At 41.1% G+C, this 17,982-nt stretch overlaps 1 protein-coding gene across 4 annotated transcripts in view; it reads left to right on the forward strand.

Annotated features, from left to right (window-relative positions):
- The window catches only part of sorcs2 (sortilin-related VPS10 domain containing receptor 2), a 668,617-nt gene that overhangs the window by 31,017 nt on the left and 619,618 nt on the right, over positions 1–17,982 (forward strand). For 2 of the 4 annotated variants that reach the window (XM_072576671.1, XM_072576763.1), the window contains exon 1: positions 11,097–11,570. The exons of 1 other annotated variant lie outside the window; for it this stretch is intronic. In XM_072576671.1, coding sequence (XP_072432772.1) covers positions 11,232–11,570 — 339 coding nt within the window. In that variant the 5' untranslated portion in view covers positions 11,097–11,231. Of the gene's footprint in view, positions 1–11,096; positions 11,571–17,982 lie in introns of those variants that run through there. One more of the 4 variants, XM_072576612.1, reaches the window with a different exon arrangement.

A 17,982-nucleotide genomic window follows, 5' to 3' on the forward strand; every position in this document is an offset into this window, starting at 1 on the left:
CCTCTATTCCTGATGAACAGCTTTTGCTTGATACGTCGATTTTCCTGCTCTTCAGATGCTGCCTGACCTGCTGTGCTTTTCCAGCACCGCTCTGATCTAAACTCTGGTTTCCAGCATCTGCAGTCCTCACTTTTGCCTACCTGAATATAATCCCAGTCTACTCAGTCTCTCCTCATAAGCCAACCCCGTCAACTATGGAATCAACCTCGGGAATCTCTTCTGCACCCAGTATATCCTTTTTCAAGTAAGGAGACCAAAACTGCACACAGTACTCCAGGTGTGGCCTAACCAGCACCCTGTACAGCTGCAACATATCCTCTCCTTGCTTTTCAACTCAATTCTTTTAGCAATGAAGGACAAAATTCCACTTGCCTTCTTAATTACCTGCAGACCAACCTTTGGTGATTCATGCACGAGGACACCCAGGTCCCTGTGCACAGTAGCGTGCTGCAATTTTGACCATTCAAATAACAGTTCTTGTTACTGTTATTCCTACCAAAATGGATGACTTCACGTTTAGTAACATTGTGTTTCATCTGCCATATCTTTGCTGACTCACTCAAATGATCTATGTCCCTCTGCAAAGTTTCACAGTTCTCTGCACACTTTGCCCTACCTTTCATCTTACTGTCATCCACAAACTTTAACACACTACATGTGGTCCCCAACTCCAGATTATCTCTGTAAATTGTGAATAATTTTGGTCCCAACACTGATCCCTGAGGCACACTACTAGTCATTGATCACCAACCAGAAAAGCTCTCATTTATTCCCACTCTTTGATTCCTGTTAGTTAACCAATCCTCTATCCATGTCAATACATTACCCATAACACCATGTATCTTTATCTTATGCAGCAGCCATTTGTATGGCACCTTGTGGAATGTCTTTTGGAAATCCAGATATACCATATCTAGCACCTGTTGTCCACCGTGCTTGTAATGTCTTCATAGAATTCCAGTAGATTAATTAAGCATGACCTGCCTTTCATGCACCCATGCTGCGTCTGCCCAATGGGACAATTTCTATCCAGATGTCTTGCTATTTCTTTCTTGATAATAGATTCAAGCATTTTCTCCACTATAGAAATTACGTTAACTGGTCTTTAATTCCCCATCTTTTGTCTACTTGCTTTTTTAAACAATGGTGTAACATTTGCTAGTTTCCAGTCTGCTAGAACTGCCCTAGAGTCCAGCGAATTTTGGAAAATTACCACAAGTGCATTTGCTATTCCTACTGCCATTTCTTTTAGTGCCCTGGGATGTCTTCCATTAGGACCAGGACACTTGCCTACCCTTAGCTCCATTAGTTTGCCCAACACTATTTCTTTCGTGATAATGGTTGTTTTCAGGTCCTCACCTACCTTTGTCTCCTTATCAATTGCTGGCAGGTTATTGGTATCCTCCACTGTGAAGATTGACACAAAATACCTGTTCAATGCTTCGCCCTTTCTTCATATCCCATTACTAAATTGCCTTTCTCATTCTGTAAAGGACCAATGTTTGTTTTAGCCACTTTTTTTCATATTTATGGAGACCTTTGCTTTCTGACTTTATACTCTGAGTTAGTTTACTCTCATAGTTTATCTTACTTTTCTTCATGGATTTTTTTTTTGGGGCTTTCTGTTGATCTTTAACATTTTCCCAATCTTCAAGTTTCCCACTGGTCTTTGCCACTTTGTATGCCTTCTCTTTTAATTTGATAGTCTCCCTTATTTCCTTAGACATCCATGGCAGATTACCCCTTTTCTTACAGTCCTCCCTTTTCACTGGTATATACTTTTGCTGAGCACTTTGAAGAATTGCTTTGAAAGTCCTCCACTGTTCATTAACTGTGCCATCATAACGTCTTTGCTTCCGGTCTACCTTAGCTAACTCCTCCCTCATCTTATTGTAGTCTCCCTTGTTTAAGCAAAAGACCCTGGTATTGGATTTTATCTTTGCACTTTCCATCTGTATTCTAAATTCAAACATACTGTATCCATACTAATTGCAAGTAAATCTGTTCTTTATGAGCCAGCAATTCGTCTGAAAAACTGAGTGTGCTGTGAAATTGTTTGTCCCTTTGAAGTGTGCCTTAATATTGAAAAGGTTTGGAACCAATTGGCTACAGTTCAAAGTTTCCAGTGGCCTTTTAGTGCCTTCCCTAAATGGTCAAGAATTGCAGGAATACTGAAGCAATATAATTTTATAGCAGCTGGCCTGTCAACATTAATTAATTAGAAGAAAGTGAGTCAAAGTCACTTTCAAAGTCAAGATCAGAGTCAAAAAGTGTAGTGCTGGAAAAGCACAGCTAATCAGGCAGAATCTGAGGAGCAGGAGAATCGACATTTCAAGCATAAGCTCTTCACCAGGAATATGAAGAGCTTATGCTCAAAATGTCGACTCTCCTGCTCCTCGGATGCTGTGACCGGCTGTACTTTTCCAGCACCACACTTTTTATCATTAAATAATTAGAGTTAATTAGGCTAAATAATTAACGTACTAATTAATTAAGTGAGTCAACATACCCAGAGGTCAAACCTAGAATTTTGTATGTTTTAGTATTTTGCCAGGCACTAAGTCATCAGAGGAGCCCCATGTTCTATCTTCTTGATATACTGTGCAATGTACCTGATATATTAAACCAAACTATGGGGTAAAGTTTCACCTCAAGCCAAGGTGCCACGTTCCTGATATACATCTCCAGTTTATAATTCCCTGGTTTGGGAGTGCTGCAATAAAAGTTTTATAAAATTTTGTGTTTGTGTTGGTAAAAATAATTATTTTGAAACATTAGGAAGTCAGGATAAAGTTTTACTTTCTGACATATAGATTTTCTTTGCCACTCTGAAACATTACAAAAAAGTACAAAATGTCTGTCAAATAAAATTATACAATCGATTGATTGATACTCATGTTGTGTAAATTAAAACATCTCATTATTAGAGATTTAGGATGGAATCTTGTTGCAGTGTCAGGGTATTGCCTGCGAGTTAGAGAGATAACAGTGAATCTTTCTTCTGATGATCCACTGGTCCACAAACTGATCAGGCAATGGCAAGGGCAGCAGTAGGCTTTCCCTGAAATCAAAATCTTGGGCATGACAAGGGACTAAAAACTCTAGTGCTCAGCAGTGCTGATGAGTAGCTGATGCAGTTTCAGTAGCTGATGCTGAAATAACAGGCAAATAATTCTGAGGAGGTGGAGAAGAGATCGCAGGTTGGGGTTGGAGAGAGAGGAGTACAGAGTGCTCACCACAAAGGCAGAAGCATCACTCTGAGCAGACATTCACATCTTCCTGATGTTGAATCCCTTGATTGAATGTAAGCTGACCTAGCTTTTGACTTGGTGTGTAACTGCAACTGAGTGAATGCCAGGGGCAGTAATTGAAGCCCTGGCCATTTTACGGCCCATGGGCCATATCTGGCCCTTTGGTCGTTCCTGGCCGGCCCGCATGAGGTCAGTCTTAAATTAGAACATAAATGAAAAAGTATTTACGCCATGCACGCAATACAACTGTGTTGCTTTTGTTTCGAAAAGGGTGCTTTTTTTATTTATGTATGGAGACACATGCGTGTGTATGTGCGTGCGCGCGTGAACAGCTAAAAGTGATGCTTGCTGGCTAGCCCTCAAAATGTCAGCTCACGCCAAGACAATTTATGTCATATCCCACAAAATCGCCAGAAACAGTAAACAGAGAGTTTATTAAGGAGTGCTTGTTGGACTCTGCAGAACTAATATGCCCGGAGAAAAAGAATGCATTTGAGAATGTGCACCTCTCCCAACGCACTGTAACGAGAAGGATTGGGACATCTCGAGAAATCTGGAGCTTCAGCTACAGAACAGAGCCGTCAACTTTGATTTTTTTTCCTTGGCTTTGGATGAGAGCTGCGACGTACGTGACACAGCCCAGCTACTCATCTTTGTACGTGGGATAACTACAGACTTTAAAATCACGGAAGAGCTGACAGCCATGCAGTCAATGAAAGGAATAACAACTGGTAATGATTTGTTCACGGAGGTAAATGCATGTTTGGACACGTTGGGATTAAAATGGGACAAGCTGGCGGTGTGACAACGGATGGTTGTCCAAATCTAATGGGAAAAAATGTTGGACTCTAAAAGAGAATGCAGGATAAAGTGACAGAAATTGACCCTGAACAGAAATTGGTATTTTTGCATCATACTATACATCAGGAAGTGTAGTGTAAGTCAGTGTTAAAAATTAACCATGTGGTTGATGTTGTAACTAAAATAGTTAATTTCATCAGGGCAAGAGCTTTGAATCACAGGCAGTTTGTTGCACTTTTGGAGGAAAATGAGACTGAACATTGTGACATAGGCTACCACACAGCTGTCAGGTGGCTCAGCCTGGGCAAAATGCTGAAAAATGTATGGGACCTGAAAGAAGAGATTCAAGATTTGTGTGTGAAGAAAGGGAATAGCATTCCACAGCTTTCAGATGCAGACTGGATTGCAGACCTTGGTTTTGCTGTTGATGTGACTGCACTTATGAATGAACTAAATGTGAAACTGCAGTGCAAGAGTCTTTTTGTGCATGAAATGTACAACTTGGTGAAGGCTTTTATGAGAAAGTTGCAGCTTCTCTCAAGCCAAATGGAGGACAACATTCTCACCCACTTGCCAACACTGAAGGAAGCCGCACCTTCAGCTGATCACCTCCACAGGTACTTATCTATGTTAGAAGCACTGCATGGTGAATTTCAAGGCGGTATCAAGATTTTAAAATGGTTGAGAATGAAATGCACATGATTTTTTTCCCCATTTACATGCAATGTGGAGAATGCACCTCGTGATGTTCAGCTTGAACTCATTGACTTGCAGTCTGACACACTTCTGGCAGAGTACTTTAGGTCAGTCTCACTGCTTGATTTTTACTCTTCCCTCAAAGAGGAGAACTTTCCACACATGAGGAGGCATGCTCAGAAGATCCTAGTCCTCTTTGGATCTACCTATATATGTGAACAGACATTCTCAGTGATGAAGTTCAACAAATCCAAATACAGATCCCCTATCACTGATGATCATCTCTCAGCTGTCCTTCGCATATCCACCTCAGACATTCAACCAGATTTTGGTGCGCTTGTTCGAGCCCAAAACAGACTGGATTTTTCTCACTAAACAAGTAAAATGAACTGAAAAACATCAATAGCACTTACTACTTTTTGTATGGAGTTGTTTGTTGTTTCGTAATACTGAACAATAATGAAACAACTTTTCATTATTGGTTTGTGAGATTAACATGTTAAAAATAAAACGAAATACTGAAATTATTGTTTTTACTGTTTATTTCTTCTATATTTGACCTACTCCACAATTCCATATATTTATTGTAACAGAGTATCCTTATTGTTTTGATTATAAGTTTCAGTGCAAAACTATATAATTTAGTACTTTTTACAATGGGAGAAAATTAATATTGAGCAGAATTATGTTCAACTTATTGTTGGTTCGGCCCTCCAACACTCAGGTTTCTCATGTGCCCCCTTGGAAGAATTAATTGCCCACCCCTGCCTTAGATGGTATTTAATTAGCCACAAAAGGGTCTCAGGTTTTGGTGGCGTAGGGATATCAACCATGGGCCTTTCTGCTCTCAACATAATTCTAATAGAGGAGGGGTGACAGTTGGACTTTGGTGTAACACTACCCTGCTTTCCCACCTCCAAGTTCAACACTGCAGAGGCAGAAAATTCCATCATGATTCACCTGATAAAAGCTTTACCCCCTTGTGGGAAAGTAAAAGATGTAAAGTTCTGAACTGACATAGATGATCTCAAAAATGATAACTTCTGCTCTGTCCTTCTTTGCCATCTGTACATTCTTTACAGCTCGACTGGAGCAGCCGCAACAATGAATCATTTGCAACTTCCGAAGTAAATTCTCATATTCCTCTCATAGATACAAAGCTATCCAAGCTTTTTAATGTCGCTACAAGTGTATAATAAAGAACAAAACAAGGCTCTTCTGCAGGTCTAAATGTCTTACTTCACATCACTCATCTTTGAACTTAGTGAAAAGACATAAGCTATTTTGTTCCACCGAGCTAGTTGATGAAGGATGAACTGAAACCAACCTTTATAACCTACTAATTTTAATTACAGTGTAATGCATTACAAACATATGCCCTCCAACCTTATGACCATAAGTTTACTGTATCTCTGTTCAAAGAGGCTCAAATCAGAAAATTATTTTCTAAGTCCTAATGGCACACAGCCATCCAACAGCTCTTGACCTCTCATAGAATCTTCAAATATGCAGACCCATTTAGTGCAGTAAGCTTTTCAACAGTACACCACAGTTTTCCCTTTCTGCATGGGGCTTGTCTTTGCTTGTCTTATTTTCTAATTAATAATCACTCCAGATATGCTCGTTAGTGAGCCCAGAACTGTTTGAGCAGCCTTAGAATATAGGCAGCCCTCAATTGATCCTGTTTCAAATAACATATTTTTGCCATAACACAAATTTAAGTTGGCTGCACATTATTCCAATAAGATATGCCTGATTCATGGTAACATGATTACTATTGATTATTGATATGTTGACAGATGTATAAGCAGTGATCGAGGTGACCTTTAAAGGATGATTACATTTGTTCCTACCTCACAGAACACACTGTTTGTTTTCTAAACCACTTTACTCACTGTTCCAACGATCAAGCTGTACTTAGGACTCTTCCCATCTTCATTATCTTCTCCACATGTAATGTGACATGATGCAAGTGTTCAAAAAAGGATGGCAACAAAGACTGTCCACCAATGGCAACCAGTACTTTCATTTCCGTGGGTTTCTTTGAAAATTTTTGTTTCCAATAATGTGGTTTCATTTGATGTGGCAATTTTCAGGAATGTAACTACTATGTTATTTGAAGACTATCTCTAAGTCCCACCCTGGTTCCTAACAGATTGAATGTAACTAATGTTTTGGAACTGTCAAACATAAACAATTTTTGGAAATTTCTCTTATGTTACAATTATAGAATCCCTACTATGTGAAAGCAGACCATTTGGCCCAAGGAGTCCACATTGACTCTCCAAAGAGCATCCAATCCAGATCCACCTCCCTACCCTAACCCTGCATTGCCCATGGTTAATCCACCTAGTCTGCACATCCCTGGGCACTATGGGCAATTTAGCATGGCCAATCCACCTAACCTTCCCATCTTTAGGACTGTGGAGGAAACCAGAGCAAACCCACTGGGGGAAACTGCAGGAAACCTACATTGACAGGGGAGAACATGCAAACCTCACACACACAGTCACCCTGGGATGGAATCAAACCTTGGGCCTTAGCAATGTGAGGCAGCAGTGCTAACTCACTGAGTCACCACGCCCACCAACTGCTAGCTCTGACAGCACAAAAATGCATACAAAAGATTCCTTACACTCGCAATGAATACATTCAAAATATTTTAGAAACTAGACAGATCTTTTGTTAGAAGAACTTAAATAGGTTAAATTTAATATTGGCAAAATATGCTTATTAATCAAAATTATTGTATTGAAAAGTTCAAGGTACAAAAACCTCCTATGGGTTTTACTACATTAGGTTTGTACACATTTGTTTTTAGATTAGATTCCCTACATTGTGGAAACAGGCCTTTCAGGCCAACCTGACCCTCCAAAGAGCAACCCATTTCCCTCTGACTAATGTACCTAACAATATAGGCAATTTAGCACAGCCAACTCACCTAGCCTGCACATTTTTGGACTGTGGAATTGAACCTGGGACCCTGGTGCTGTAAGGCAGCAGTGCTAACCACTAAGCCATTGTGCTGCCCTATTTGATGGTGCTTTCTGAGGATTTGCAATGCTAATCTGAGCACTGAAATGTAAAAGGGGAAAATATCAAAAACTGATTTAAATCAACCACATGATGAAGGAGCAGCGCTCTGAAAGCTAGTGCTTCCAAATAAATCTGTTGGACAATTAACCTGGTGTTGTGTGATTTGGAACTTTGTACACCCCAGTCCAACACTGGCACTCCAAATCATGATTTAAACCTGCATTGAATTGCAGGCTTTGGTCAGCAGGTGGCACCATAGTATGTTTTCCTCACAAGACATTCCAAACATTTCTAAGAAACTTTTAGTGCTCATTTTGGCCTCTAAATTTGGGATTTTTAAAGTCCAAAATAAAGATTTCTCAGAAATGTAATAAATACTTTTAGTATATTATTTGAATTGGCTCTTAATGCTTGAATTGAATTCTTTTTCTTGGAGGCCTCAGCTTTTGACAAAAGTCTGGGCTTGAAGCTGATACTTTCACTTGGAGCTGTAATCCTGCACTGCATTTGGATTTTATCATATGTACTGATCATTGTTTCAAACAGTTTGTGTTTAAAAGAGTTTCAAGATTATTGGAAAAAAGCAAGGGGACACATTTCAAGAGCTTTTCTGAAGTAATATTTACATTGAAAATTTAAAAGGTAAGTTAAATCAGCACATTGTATCTGATGTGTGTGAGAGAAAAAAATGATATTGTGGGTTGCATACTAGTTGAAACTAGCAAGTACTCTGAGGGCAACAGATGCAAAAGTAGATTCGGAGTGGGTGGAGAAACAGTTCAGATAAAGAGGCCTTTAGCTTCTTTAACTTGTCGTTGAAGTATCTGAATGGAGGTAGGAGAGATAGGTGAAAGATTAACAATTAGCTGAATGATAGCTGAGCAAAAGAAAAAAAGGATAAAGAGCTTGCATGAATAGTTCAAAGGGAAAGAAGTATTAGTGGTGATAGGAGTGAGGGGTATGAAAAACAATTATATATTAGGAATATGGGGTTGGTGAATAGTAAGAATGATTGGGGAAGGGGATGTGAAACAAGTTTAGGATTGCATTTTCCTGACAGCTGTCAGTCCAGTGCCAGTAGTTCCTTTTCTCAGCATGCTAAGCCACATAACTTGCTGTCGCTTACCAGCACAGAAAGAAGGATTATGACACAAAAAAATTGAGGTAAGAGGAACAGCAATGACAAAAAGAGAAATAAAATCAGAGAATAAGAGAGAATTAATGACATGAAGATGGTACGTAGGTAACAGGGAGACCAACAATTCCAATTTCATTGTATACAGTTTCCCAGAGCAGTTCTAGTGGGGACAGTGGTTAGTGTCCCTGCCTCTAAGCCAGAAACTCTGTGTTCTTCTCCAAGTCTTGATGGCCTTGGAAGATGTTTTCATAATGTGGTCAATGAGGATGGTTATCAACTTGGAAGTTGTTTCAATAAGTGTATAGCAGACAGTAAGTATGAGAAAGTCTCCTGGTCAACCATGCTCGACGTGGAACAGCCTATCAAATTATAGCCTCTGGTAACAGGCTAATGACCTGTTTCAGAAAAACTTAGATATGCGAAGAGATGCTTATTATTTGTCTGCAATTAGGCATGAAAAAAATCTCTCAGGAGACTGACTCAAAATATGTTAAAATACTGCCTCAGTACTTGAGTAGAGTTCTCACTAGTGTCCTAACCAATATTTAACCCCAGTCATATCATGAATGAGTAGATTATCTCTTCATGATTCTACAGCCGCTTGGTGCTTTGCAGAGCCAAATTGGCTGCTGTGCTTTCTAAATTACAACAGTAAGTACTATTCAAAAGTACTTAATTCAATGTAAAGAGCGATTGGAATATCCTGACAAAAGTCCCATGTTTGATTTCTATGTGCTGAATTAATGAACTTTGGCCAAAACAGTAGTCTATTCAAATTGACCTCTGAATTAAGAAGAGATTAATTAACAATGTCCTTATTCTGAAATGCTATTTAGTGACCAGTAATGTAAGATAAAATATGTTGGAATTGGTTAAGCATCATATTAGTTCAGCTGTGGTGTCCAAGAATACTGACAGTCAAATGTGACTTGTGAAGGCTGCTTTCAGTAAGGTACCGGACAGTAAATTCCACTTGTACAACTGGAGGCAAGCAAGGAATTAACATATCCTTCCGATGAAGGGGATAGAATTAATGAGAGAAAAAAATCTTTGCGTGTTTCCCTGAATTGGGTGAGTAGGTAGCAGGATTAGAGTGGTGCTGGAAAAGCACAGCAGTTCGGACAGCATCCAAGGAGCAGGAAAATCGACGTTTCAGGCAAAAGCTCTTCATCAGGAATACAGGCAGAGTGCCTGAAGGGTGGAGAGGGCTTTTGCCCGAAACGTCGATTTTCCTGCTCCTTGATGCTGTCTGAACTGCTGTGCTTTTCCAGCACCACTCTAATCCAGACTCTGGTTTCCAGCATCTGCAGTCATTGTTTTTACCCTTTACTGAGTAGGTAGCAGCTTTGCTTTTGGCACCTGCCACTAGAGGATGCACAAGAGGCCAAGAGTGTCTAGGCTGACAACGGCTTCAAGCTGTAAATATATAGAACATGTACACTATTATTCAGAAGAACCAAAAAGTTAGACGTGGACATTGACGGTACTGGTCCGAACACGTCTTGTACACCTATATGGAACTCCATTTCGAACCAATACCACTCCAGGTTTTACTGGTTATTATTGTTTTTGTTCTTCTACAATACTAACTGGCATTGCCAAAAAGCAGAGCAAATAATGACCAAAATTAGAAGTGGACTCTGAGGATATCACTAATCTGCATATTTCTACCTCACAATGCATTGTAGCACAAATGTGTTGCCGACAAATCTTACTACTTCCTTTAAACTTTTTGATATCACAACTTAGCAGCAAGATATTTAACTCCGAATAGATATGAGAGTACTGCCAAGTCTATAGCGGAAGTTTCATCATACGACCTCCCGTTTCTGAGCACTTTACACCCCTCCATCTCCAACACTTTTTCACGAACAAACCAAAGTGTTAAAAATGCATCATTTTTGATTCTTTTGATTTAAGAATTTATAACAGCAGTGTGGAGAAAATTTATCTTTAACTCCTGAAGATTCCAAGATAGTCTCGCAAGGGTGACCACCTCCAGAACAGCGCACCAAGTCTCCATGTTGTATATAGAGGTTAAATGTGTACTGTAGTTTTCTCAGACTGTGAATTGGGTACCTTGTCCCTATCTCCGACAGATGGTGCTCTTTGGCTGCCTGAGTGTAACCGATTGAATGAGCAAAGAGGGGAAAAAAAAGCTGAGAGCGTTAACTGAGCTGCTGTTCCACCCTCTTTTTGTGTGTGTGCGCGCGTGAGACTGTGAATCTGTGTCAGGGTTTGGAAGGATCACACAGATTAAATCCACTCTGGTTAGCAGCCGCTCTGCAAGGACCATCGGCAACGTGATCATGGCAGTCTCGATGCACAACGGCAGTGCCCTTCCTCCGGCTCCTCGGACACGGAGCTCTCCTTCCAGATACCTGTGGCTTTGCATTTCCTTCGGGCTTTTCCTGCTGCCGTCCGCTTTGGCCGGGATCTCCCTACACAGGGAGCGAACCGTGGGCACCAACGTGGGGAGGCAGCAGCGCGAGGCTCGGGGTGAGCGGGCCGGATTGGCCGAGGGAGCTCGGGTGAAGAGGTCCTCTAGCCCGCAGCAGGAGCCGGCTCTCGTTAGCACTTCTTTCATCCTCAGAGGAGACGCTTCCCACAATCAGGCGATGGTGCACTGGACGGGGGAGAACAGCAGCGTAAGTCACCGCTTGGGGCTAAAGCTCGGCACTTTCCAAAACATGTGGAAACATTGTCCTGATGTTAAAAAAAATGTATCGTTTGGGCACAAGCTTCCGTCAGGGCTTGATACCAATAGAACGTGAACCCTTTTGTCCTGGGTTAGGGTTGAGTACATTTATAACAGCTGAAGATACATTTTAACAATTGTAACATTTAGTTGGATCCCTGTGCACGCGGTGACTCAGACATATGACTCACATCCCGGTATTAGCAGAAACTTCAAGAAATGCACACACACACGTTATAGATGTATTTACAGGGGAAAGGGCTACAACTGTGGAGAAAGAAGTGTCTGGAACTTTTTTTTGTTTGTGTTAAGAATTGTTTGGCCGAAGGAGATTAGAGCGCGCGCGCCAGGGATAAATTTGCGGCCTTTCGCCCTTCCCCGCTTTCCCACTGCTGACTGTAATCCTCCTCACTGTATCTGTACCTCAGCCAGCGGGACATCTGCTCTGCTCTGCCTGCCAGCGCTCCTTCTACCTTCCAACCAGCAGCTGCCAGTGTCACTTTTCACTCCGGAAAGCCGCTCCAGCCGCCTGGTGTGCAGAGCTATCAGGCTGTGCTACACGTGGTCACGGCTTGTTGACAGATATTTACATCTGGCAGAGAGCAGCACCTTTATTTTGTGTATGCAGCACCCGTCAGAGATGTTCGCTATCTTTTGCGTACATTTGTAGGGCTTTGGTTAATTTCTGCAAGATTGAACATTATTGTTTGGTTAGACACTGAAAAGGAATAACTGGAAACAATGAATGCAGTCCAGGGCTGTGATGTGCAGCACCATTCTTTGCTCTTACTTTTTCCTCTCCTGCCTAGAAGATGGTGACTCTTCTGAGTTTTAAGGACCGTAATGTATTGGAGTTTCTCAGTTTCTTTACCTGTGAGACTGCAGGCCATTTGCTCTTGTAGGTACAGAGTGGTGCTGGTGAGTTTTTCACAGTTGGTCATCTTCTGTATTATCCTCTCATCCACATGTTCGCACTTTTCAGCAGATGTCACTTGAAAAATAAGAATGATGAATGGAAACCCTGACTTATTTTCCTCTTTTCTAACACAGCAATAATGAGCCTATTATTAGTAATCTCCACTTCTATCCTGACAAAACAAGAATCTAACCTAGGGCCGAGATACACTCTGTCGGCTTGTGCCTTTAGTTTGTTGGCAATTGAGAAGTACAATTCCATTGACTATTTCTAAAGCTCCTCTAACTGTCCTGCACACCTATGACAGGGATATGAATCCAGAGACTTTGGTTTAGACTATCTGTAGTTGATCTTGCATTGTTCCATACTACAATCTAGCTACAGGGAGAAAGTGAGGACTGCAGATGCTGGAGATTAGAGTCAAGAGTGTAGTGCTGGAAAAGCACAGCTGGTCAGGCAGCATCCAAGGGAGCAGAAGAATTAACCTTTCAGGCATAAGCCCTTCATCAGGATTGGCTTATACCCAAGTGGCATCAGCCCATTCCTGATGAAGGCCTTATGCCCCGAACCTTGACTCTCCTGCTCCTCGGATGCTGTCTGACCTGCTGTGCTTTTCCAACACAACATTCCCGACTACAATCTAGCTACATAAAAGTCTTAGGATGTAGCTGAAATTGAATAAAAATTGTTAATTTGCCATTCATCTACCAAGGACCCTATGACCATTCTCTCAGTGTTTGTCAACCTGAAACTGTCAGCACTTTGTGAAGTAAGAGATTACTTCATTGACATCAACATTCCATGACTAATCGTGTTCTACGCAAGCATTATGGTAACAGGATTCAGCATTTGACTTCACATCACTAAATACCAGGTGATATTAGATTAGATTAGATTACTTACAGTGTGGAAACAGGCCCTTCGGCCCAACAAGTCCACACCGCCCCGCCGAAGCGTAACCCACCCATACCCCTACATCTACATCTACATCTACATCTACCCCTTACCTAACACTACGGGCAATTTAGCATGGCCAATTCACCTGACCTGCACATCTTTGGACTGTGGGAGGAAACCGGAGCACCCGGAGGAAACCCACGCAGACACGGGGAGAACATGCAAACTCCACACAGTCAGTCGCCTGAGGCGGGAATTGAACCCGGGTCTCTGGCGCTGTGAGGCAGCAGTGCTAACCACTGTGCCACCGTGCCGCCCACGAGGAAATCACAGAGCCTCAAAATCGGAAGCAGCTTTGTTGTAATGGTATCATATTTCAGTATTGGTAGCTATGTACCTATAGAAAGGATTTGGAATTACAACATTGCTTTTAATGATTTTCTTGAAACAAAATGCATCATAATAAGGCTAAACTGCCTCCAGGATTAAAGAAGGTCAGTGTGTTAGCTTTTTAAAATCCTGTGGCTAAACAAACAACCTACTAGATTGTGCAGGTAGTTGTAAAACATCTTTTCTATTGGAGAGTCATTTGCGGCCTGTCTTAATGTCAGAAGGTAGAGCTTGGAACACAGGTTGGCTCAGAGGTTGTGAAAGCTATCAGGTTTGTTAAGGAGAGAGCTGTTCATGAGGCAAAGTGTTTAGAAGAACGTTTAGTAGGAATTATTTTGTTTACACCAAAGTAATTCCTGAAGAAGGGCTCATGCCCGAAACGTCGATTCTTCTGCTCCTTGGATGCTGCCTGACCTGCTGCGCTTTTCCAGCAACACATTTTCAGCTCTGATCTCCAGCATATGCAGTCCTCACTTTCTCCCACCAAAGTAATCAACCCATGAATGATAACTTGTTTGATGAGTACATTGTATTATAACATGAAGGTGGTTTGAATGAATTGAATGAAGTGAGTTTGGCTACAATAATACATGTTTGAAATGATACCATTAATGAATTAGATAATTGGTTTTGCATTTGGCCTCATCACACAAAAACCTTTGCTTGAACGACCTTTTTAAAGATTCAAGAATTGAAGGATGTGACTATATGGTTTAGACATAGAACAGACCTGGGAAATTATTCACAGTAGAATTAAACTTGCAGCTGTTGGTCATTTGAAATGAGCTTTGTTGAAAAGTGAATTTCTTTGAATGTGAGCTGAGCTAAAAGTTAGGATAGTGGAAAAGGCATTTGGTATTCTTGCCTTTATTGGTCAATTCATTGAGTAGAAGCATTGGGAGGTCTTGTTGCAGCTGTACAAGACATTGGTTAGGCCACTATTGGAATACTGCATGCAATTCTGGTCTCCCTGCTATAGGAGAAAGTGAGGACTGCAGATGCTGGAGATCAGAGTCAAAAAGTGTGGTGCTGGAAAAATACAGCAGGTCAGGTAACATCCACGGAGCAGGAAAATCAATGTTTCAGGCATAAGCCCTTCATTGGGGAATTCTCCTTGCTATAGGAAGGATGTTGTGAAACTTGGAAGGGTTCAGAAAAAATTTACAAGGATGTTGCCAGGGCTGGAGGGTTTGAGCTATCAGGAGAGGCTGAATAGACTGAGGCTGTTTTCCCAGGAGCACTGGAGGCTGAAAGGTGACCTTTTAGAGGTTTATAAAATCGTGAGGGGCATGGATAGGGTAAAAGGACAAAAGGACAACATCTTTTCCCTGGGGTGGGAGAATCCAAAACTAGATGAGATGGGAAAGATTTAAAAGGGACCTAAGGGGCAACCTTTTCATGCAGAAGGTGGTGCTTGTATGGAATGAGCTGCCAGAAGAAGAGGTGGAGGCTGGTACAATTACAACATTTAAAAAGCATCTGGATGGGTATTTGAACAGGAGGAATTTAGAGGGATATGGGCAAAATGCTGGCAAATGGGACTAGATTAATTTAGGATATAGATAATTGAGTAGAGAAGTTGTGAAGTTATTTTGCAAGTTTACAGGACACTGGTGATGCTGCATTGAGTGTATTGTGTCCAATTTTAGTCACTTTGCTATAGGAAGGATGTTATTAAACTAGAAAGAATGCAGAAGAAATTTAGAAGGATGTTGCCAGAGCTCAAGGGTCTGAATTATAGGGAGAGATTGGACAAACTAGGATTTTGTACATTAGAGTGTAGGAGACTGAGGGGGGGGGATCTTAGAGAAGTGCATGAGATCATGAGAGGCATGCACTCTTTTTTTTCCCAGGGTTGGGGAATCAAGGACTAGAGTTTAAGGTTAGAGGGGAAAGAATAAAATGGAGCCTGAAGGGCAACAATTATTTACACATAGGCTGATGGGCAAGTGGAATGAGCTGCCAGCAGGAGTGCTTGAGGCGGGTACATTAACCGCATTTAAAAGGCATTTGGACAAATGTGTGGATAGGAAAAGTTTAGAAGGATATGGGCCAAGTGCAGGAAAATGGGTCAGCATTTGATGGACATTTGGGTCAGCATGGACCAGTTTGGGCCAAAGGACCTGTCTCTGTGCTGTAGGATTCTATGATATCTGGTCAGCATGGATGAGTTGTACCAAAGGATCTGTTTCCGTGTTGTATATCTCTATTACTCTAAATGAGCCAGCATCCTCATTCAGTACCCTTGTGGACTGAAGGTCTGTAATTTTCTAATTAAGGGTGTATGTTAACTGTTCCATTAATTTATTTCCACTTTCTTTTTTGATACACAGTTTCTGACTAAGACAGGTCGCTCCAGTTCCTTGTCTAACTCTTTGTCCTTCACATAGGAGCCAAAATATGAATGTCATAGACTAGATATTTTCCAATCAACCTCTTCTGAGATGTTCTTACACACGTGAAGGAGGTGTGACTTGAACTCAGTCCTCCTGTCTCAGAAGTAGGGACTATTCCACTGCACTGCAAGAGCCCTTCAAGCACTTGTAAAGATTCATCTGAATCAGGATCACATCAGCTGCTGAATTTAAGATATTGTTAAATAATCTGCATAGATGAGTTACAATACACATCTGAGGTAGGTGGGACTTGAATCCAGGCTTCCTGGCATAGAGGCAAGGATAATATTATTGCATCACAAGAGCCCTCCTGTCACAAGCTTTTGTTTTAACCCGGGATTTCCTAACCAACCTGTTCAGAGATGCATCTCTGGAGCAGGTGGGACTTTGAATGTGGCCCTTCTGATCCAGAGGTAGAAACACTACCACTTGTCACAGGTGCTGTCTTGTTACAGGCTGTATTTCTTTCTCCCAATCCACCTGCAGAGATGTTATTATGTACTTATGCAGCAGTTGGGACTTGAACCCAGGCCTTCTAGCTCAGGGATAAGGAGACTACCTCTATGCTACAAGAGTTGTAGGCAAGGGGGATCAACTGAGACCTATTCACTCTTTACCAGCATCAATGTGCAAATACTTTGTATAAGTTACTTGCTGAAAGAAATCTGGAGTGAGACTCCTGTTGATTTTTGCTTCTCCTTAGTCTGGGCTGCTAAGAAATTGTATGTTTATTACTAACCTGTTTAACATTGATCTGGATTTGTCAGTGTTGGACTGGGGTGGATAAGCTTAAAAATCATACAACACCAGATTATAGTACAACAGGTATATTTGGAAGTACAGGTTTTCGGAGCGCTGCTCCTTCGTCAAGTAGCTAGTAGGGCACGATCATAGGATACAGAATTTATAATAAAAGATCAAAGTGTCATACAACTGATGCGATCTTTTACTACAAATTCTGTTCTATGAGCCTATAATGTCTGATTGTGTGATTTTAAAATCCGTTTAACATTAGCTAACTTAATGAAAACTGGATATCCAAACTTAAGACATTCTTGCTATTCATGGCTGAGTTGCAATAACAAAAACAGATTGCAATGATATGGTACCTTTTAATGTGATAGAAAGCCTGAGTTGCTTAAGAGGAGAGTTACTAGTTTCATACTGTAGCACATAAGAAAATATTTGGGCAACTGATTAGATCTTTGGTCTTATGAAGGTGTAAGGGGTACTGTACCTTTAAGACAGTTGAAAGCTAGCAAGGACTTAGGCATAGAGAGTCTGGAACAAGATAACCATGTAATGCTTGGTCAGAACCGTTGGCACTGGCTGGGTTACTATGAGACAAAAATTAATTCAAATTGGGCCAATCAGTTTAAATTATGCCCCAAGATACCAAACTCCAATCAAATTTGAATTTGCTACTTTGACAATATTAAAACCAATGAAACAACCTGATGTTTTGGAGTATAAAACCAAAATAAATTGAGCAGTTGAGAAAGAACTGCTAAAAGGCCAACAGATGTAGGCTGCTAGTAAGAACTCGAGAGGTACCTGTCTGCAGAAGGGGTTTGCACAGAAAAAGCATCGACACTGACCTGGAGAGCAAATCTACAGAGGAAGATACAAAGAGAAGATTCAACTGTTGGCTAGGTTTGAAATTTAAAATTTTTTGTTCATTTTAGTCGGGGTTTTATTGGACCAGTATTGATAGATTAGAGAAAAGTGTTGTAAATAGTAGTTAGTTAATTATTCTCTGTTGG

The sequence above is a fragment of the Chiloscyllium punctatum genome, chromosome 1 (assembly GCF_047496795.1).
Source record: "Chiloscyllium punctatum isolate Juve2018m chromosome 1, sChiPun1.3, whole genome shotgun sequence".
NCBI classification, from domain to species: domain Eukaryota; kingdom Metazoa; phylum Chordata; class Chondrichthyes; order Orectolobiformes; family Hemiscylliidae; genus Chiloscyllium; species Chiloscyllium punctatum.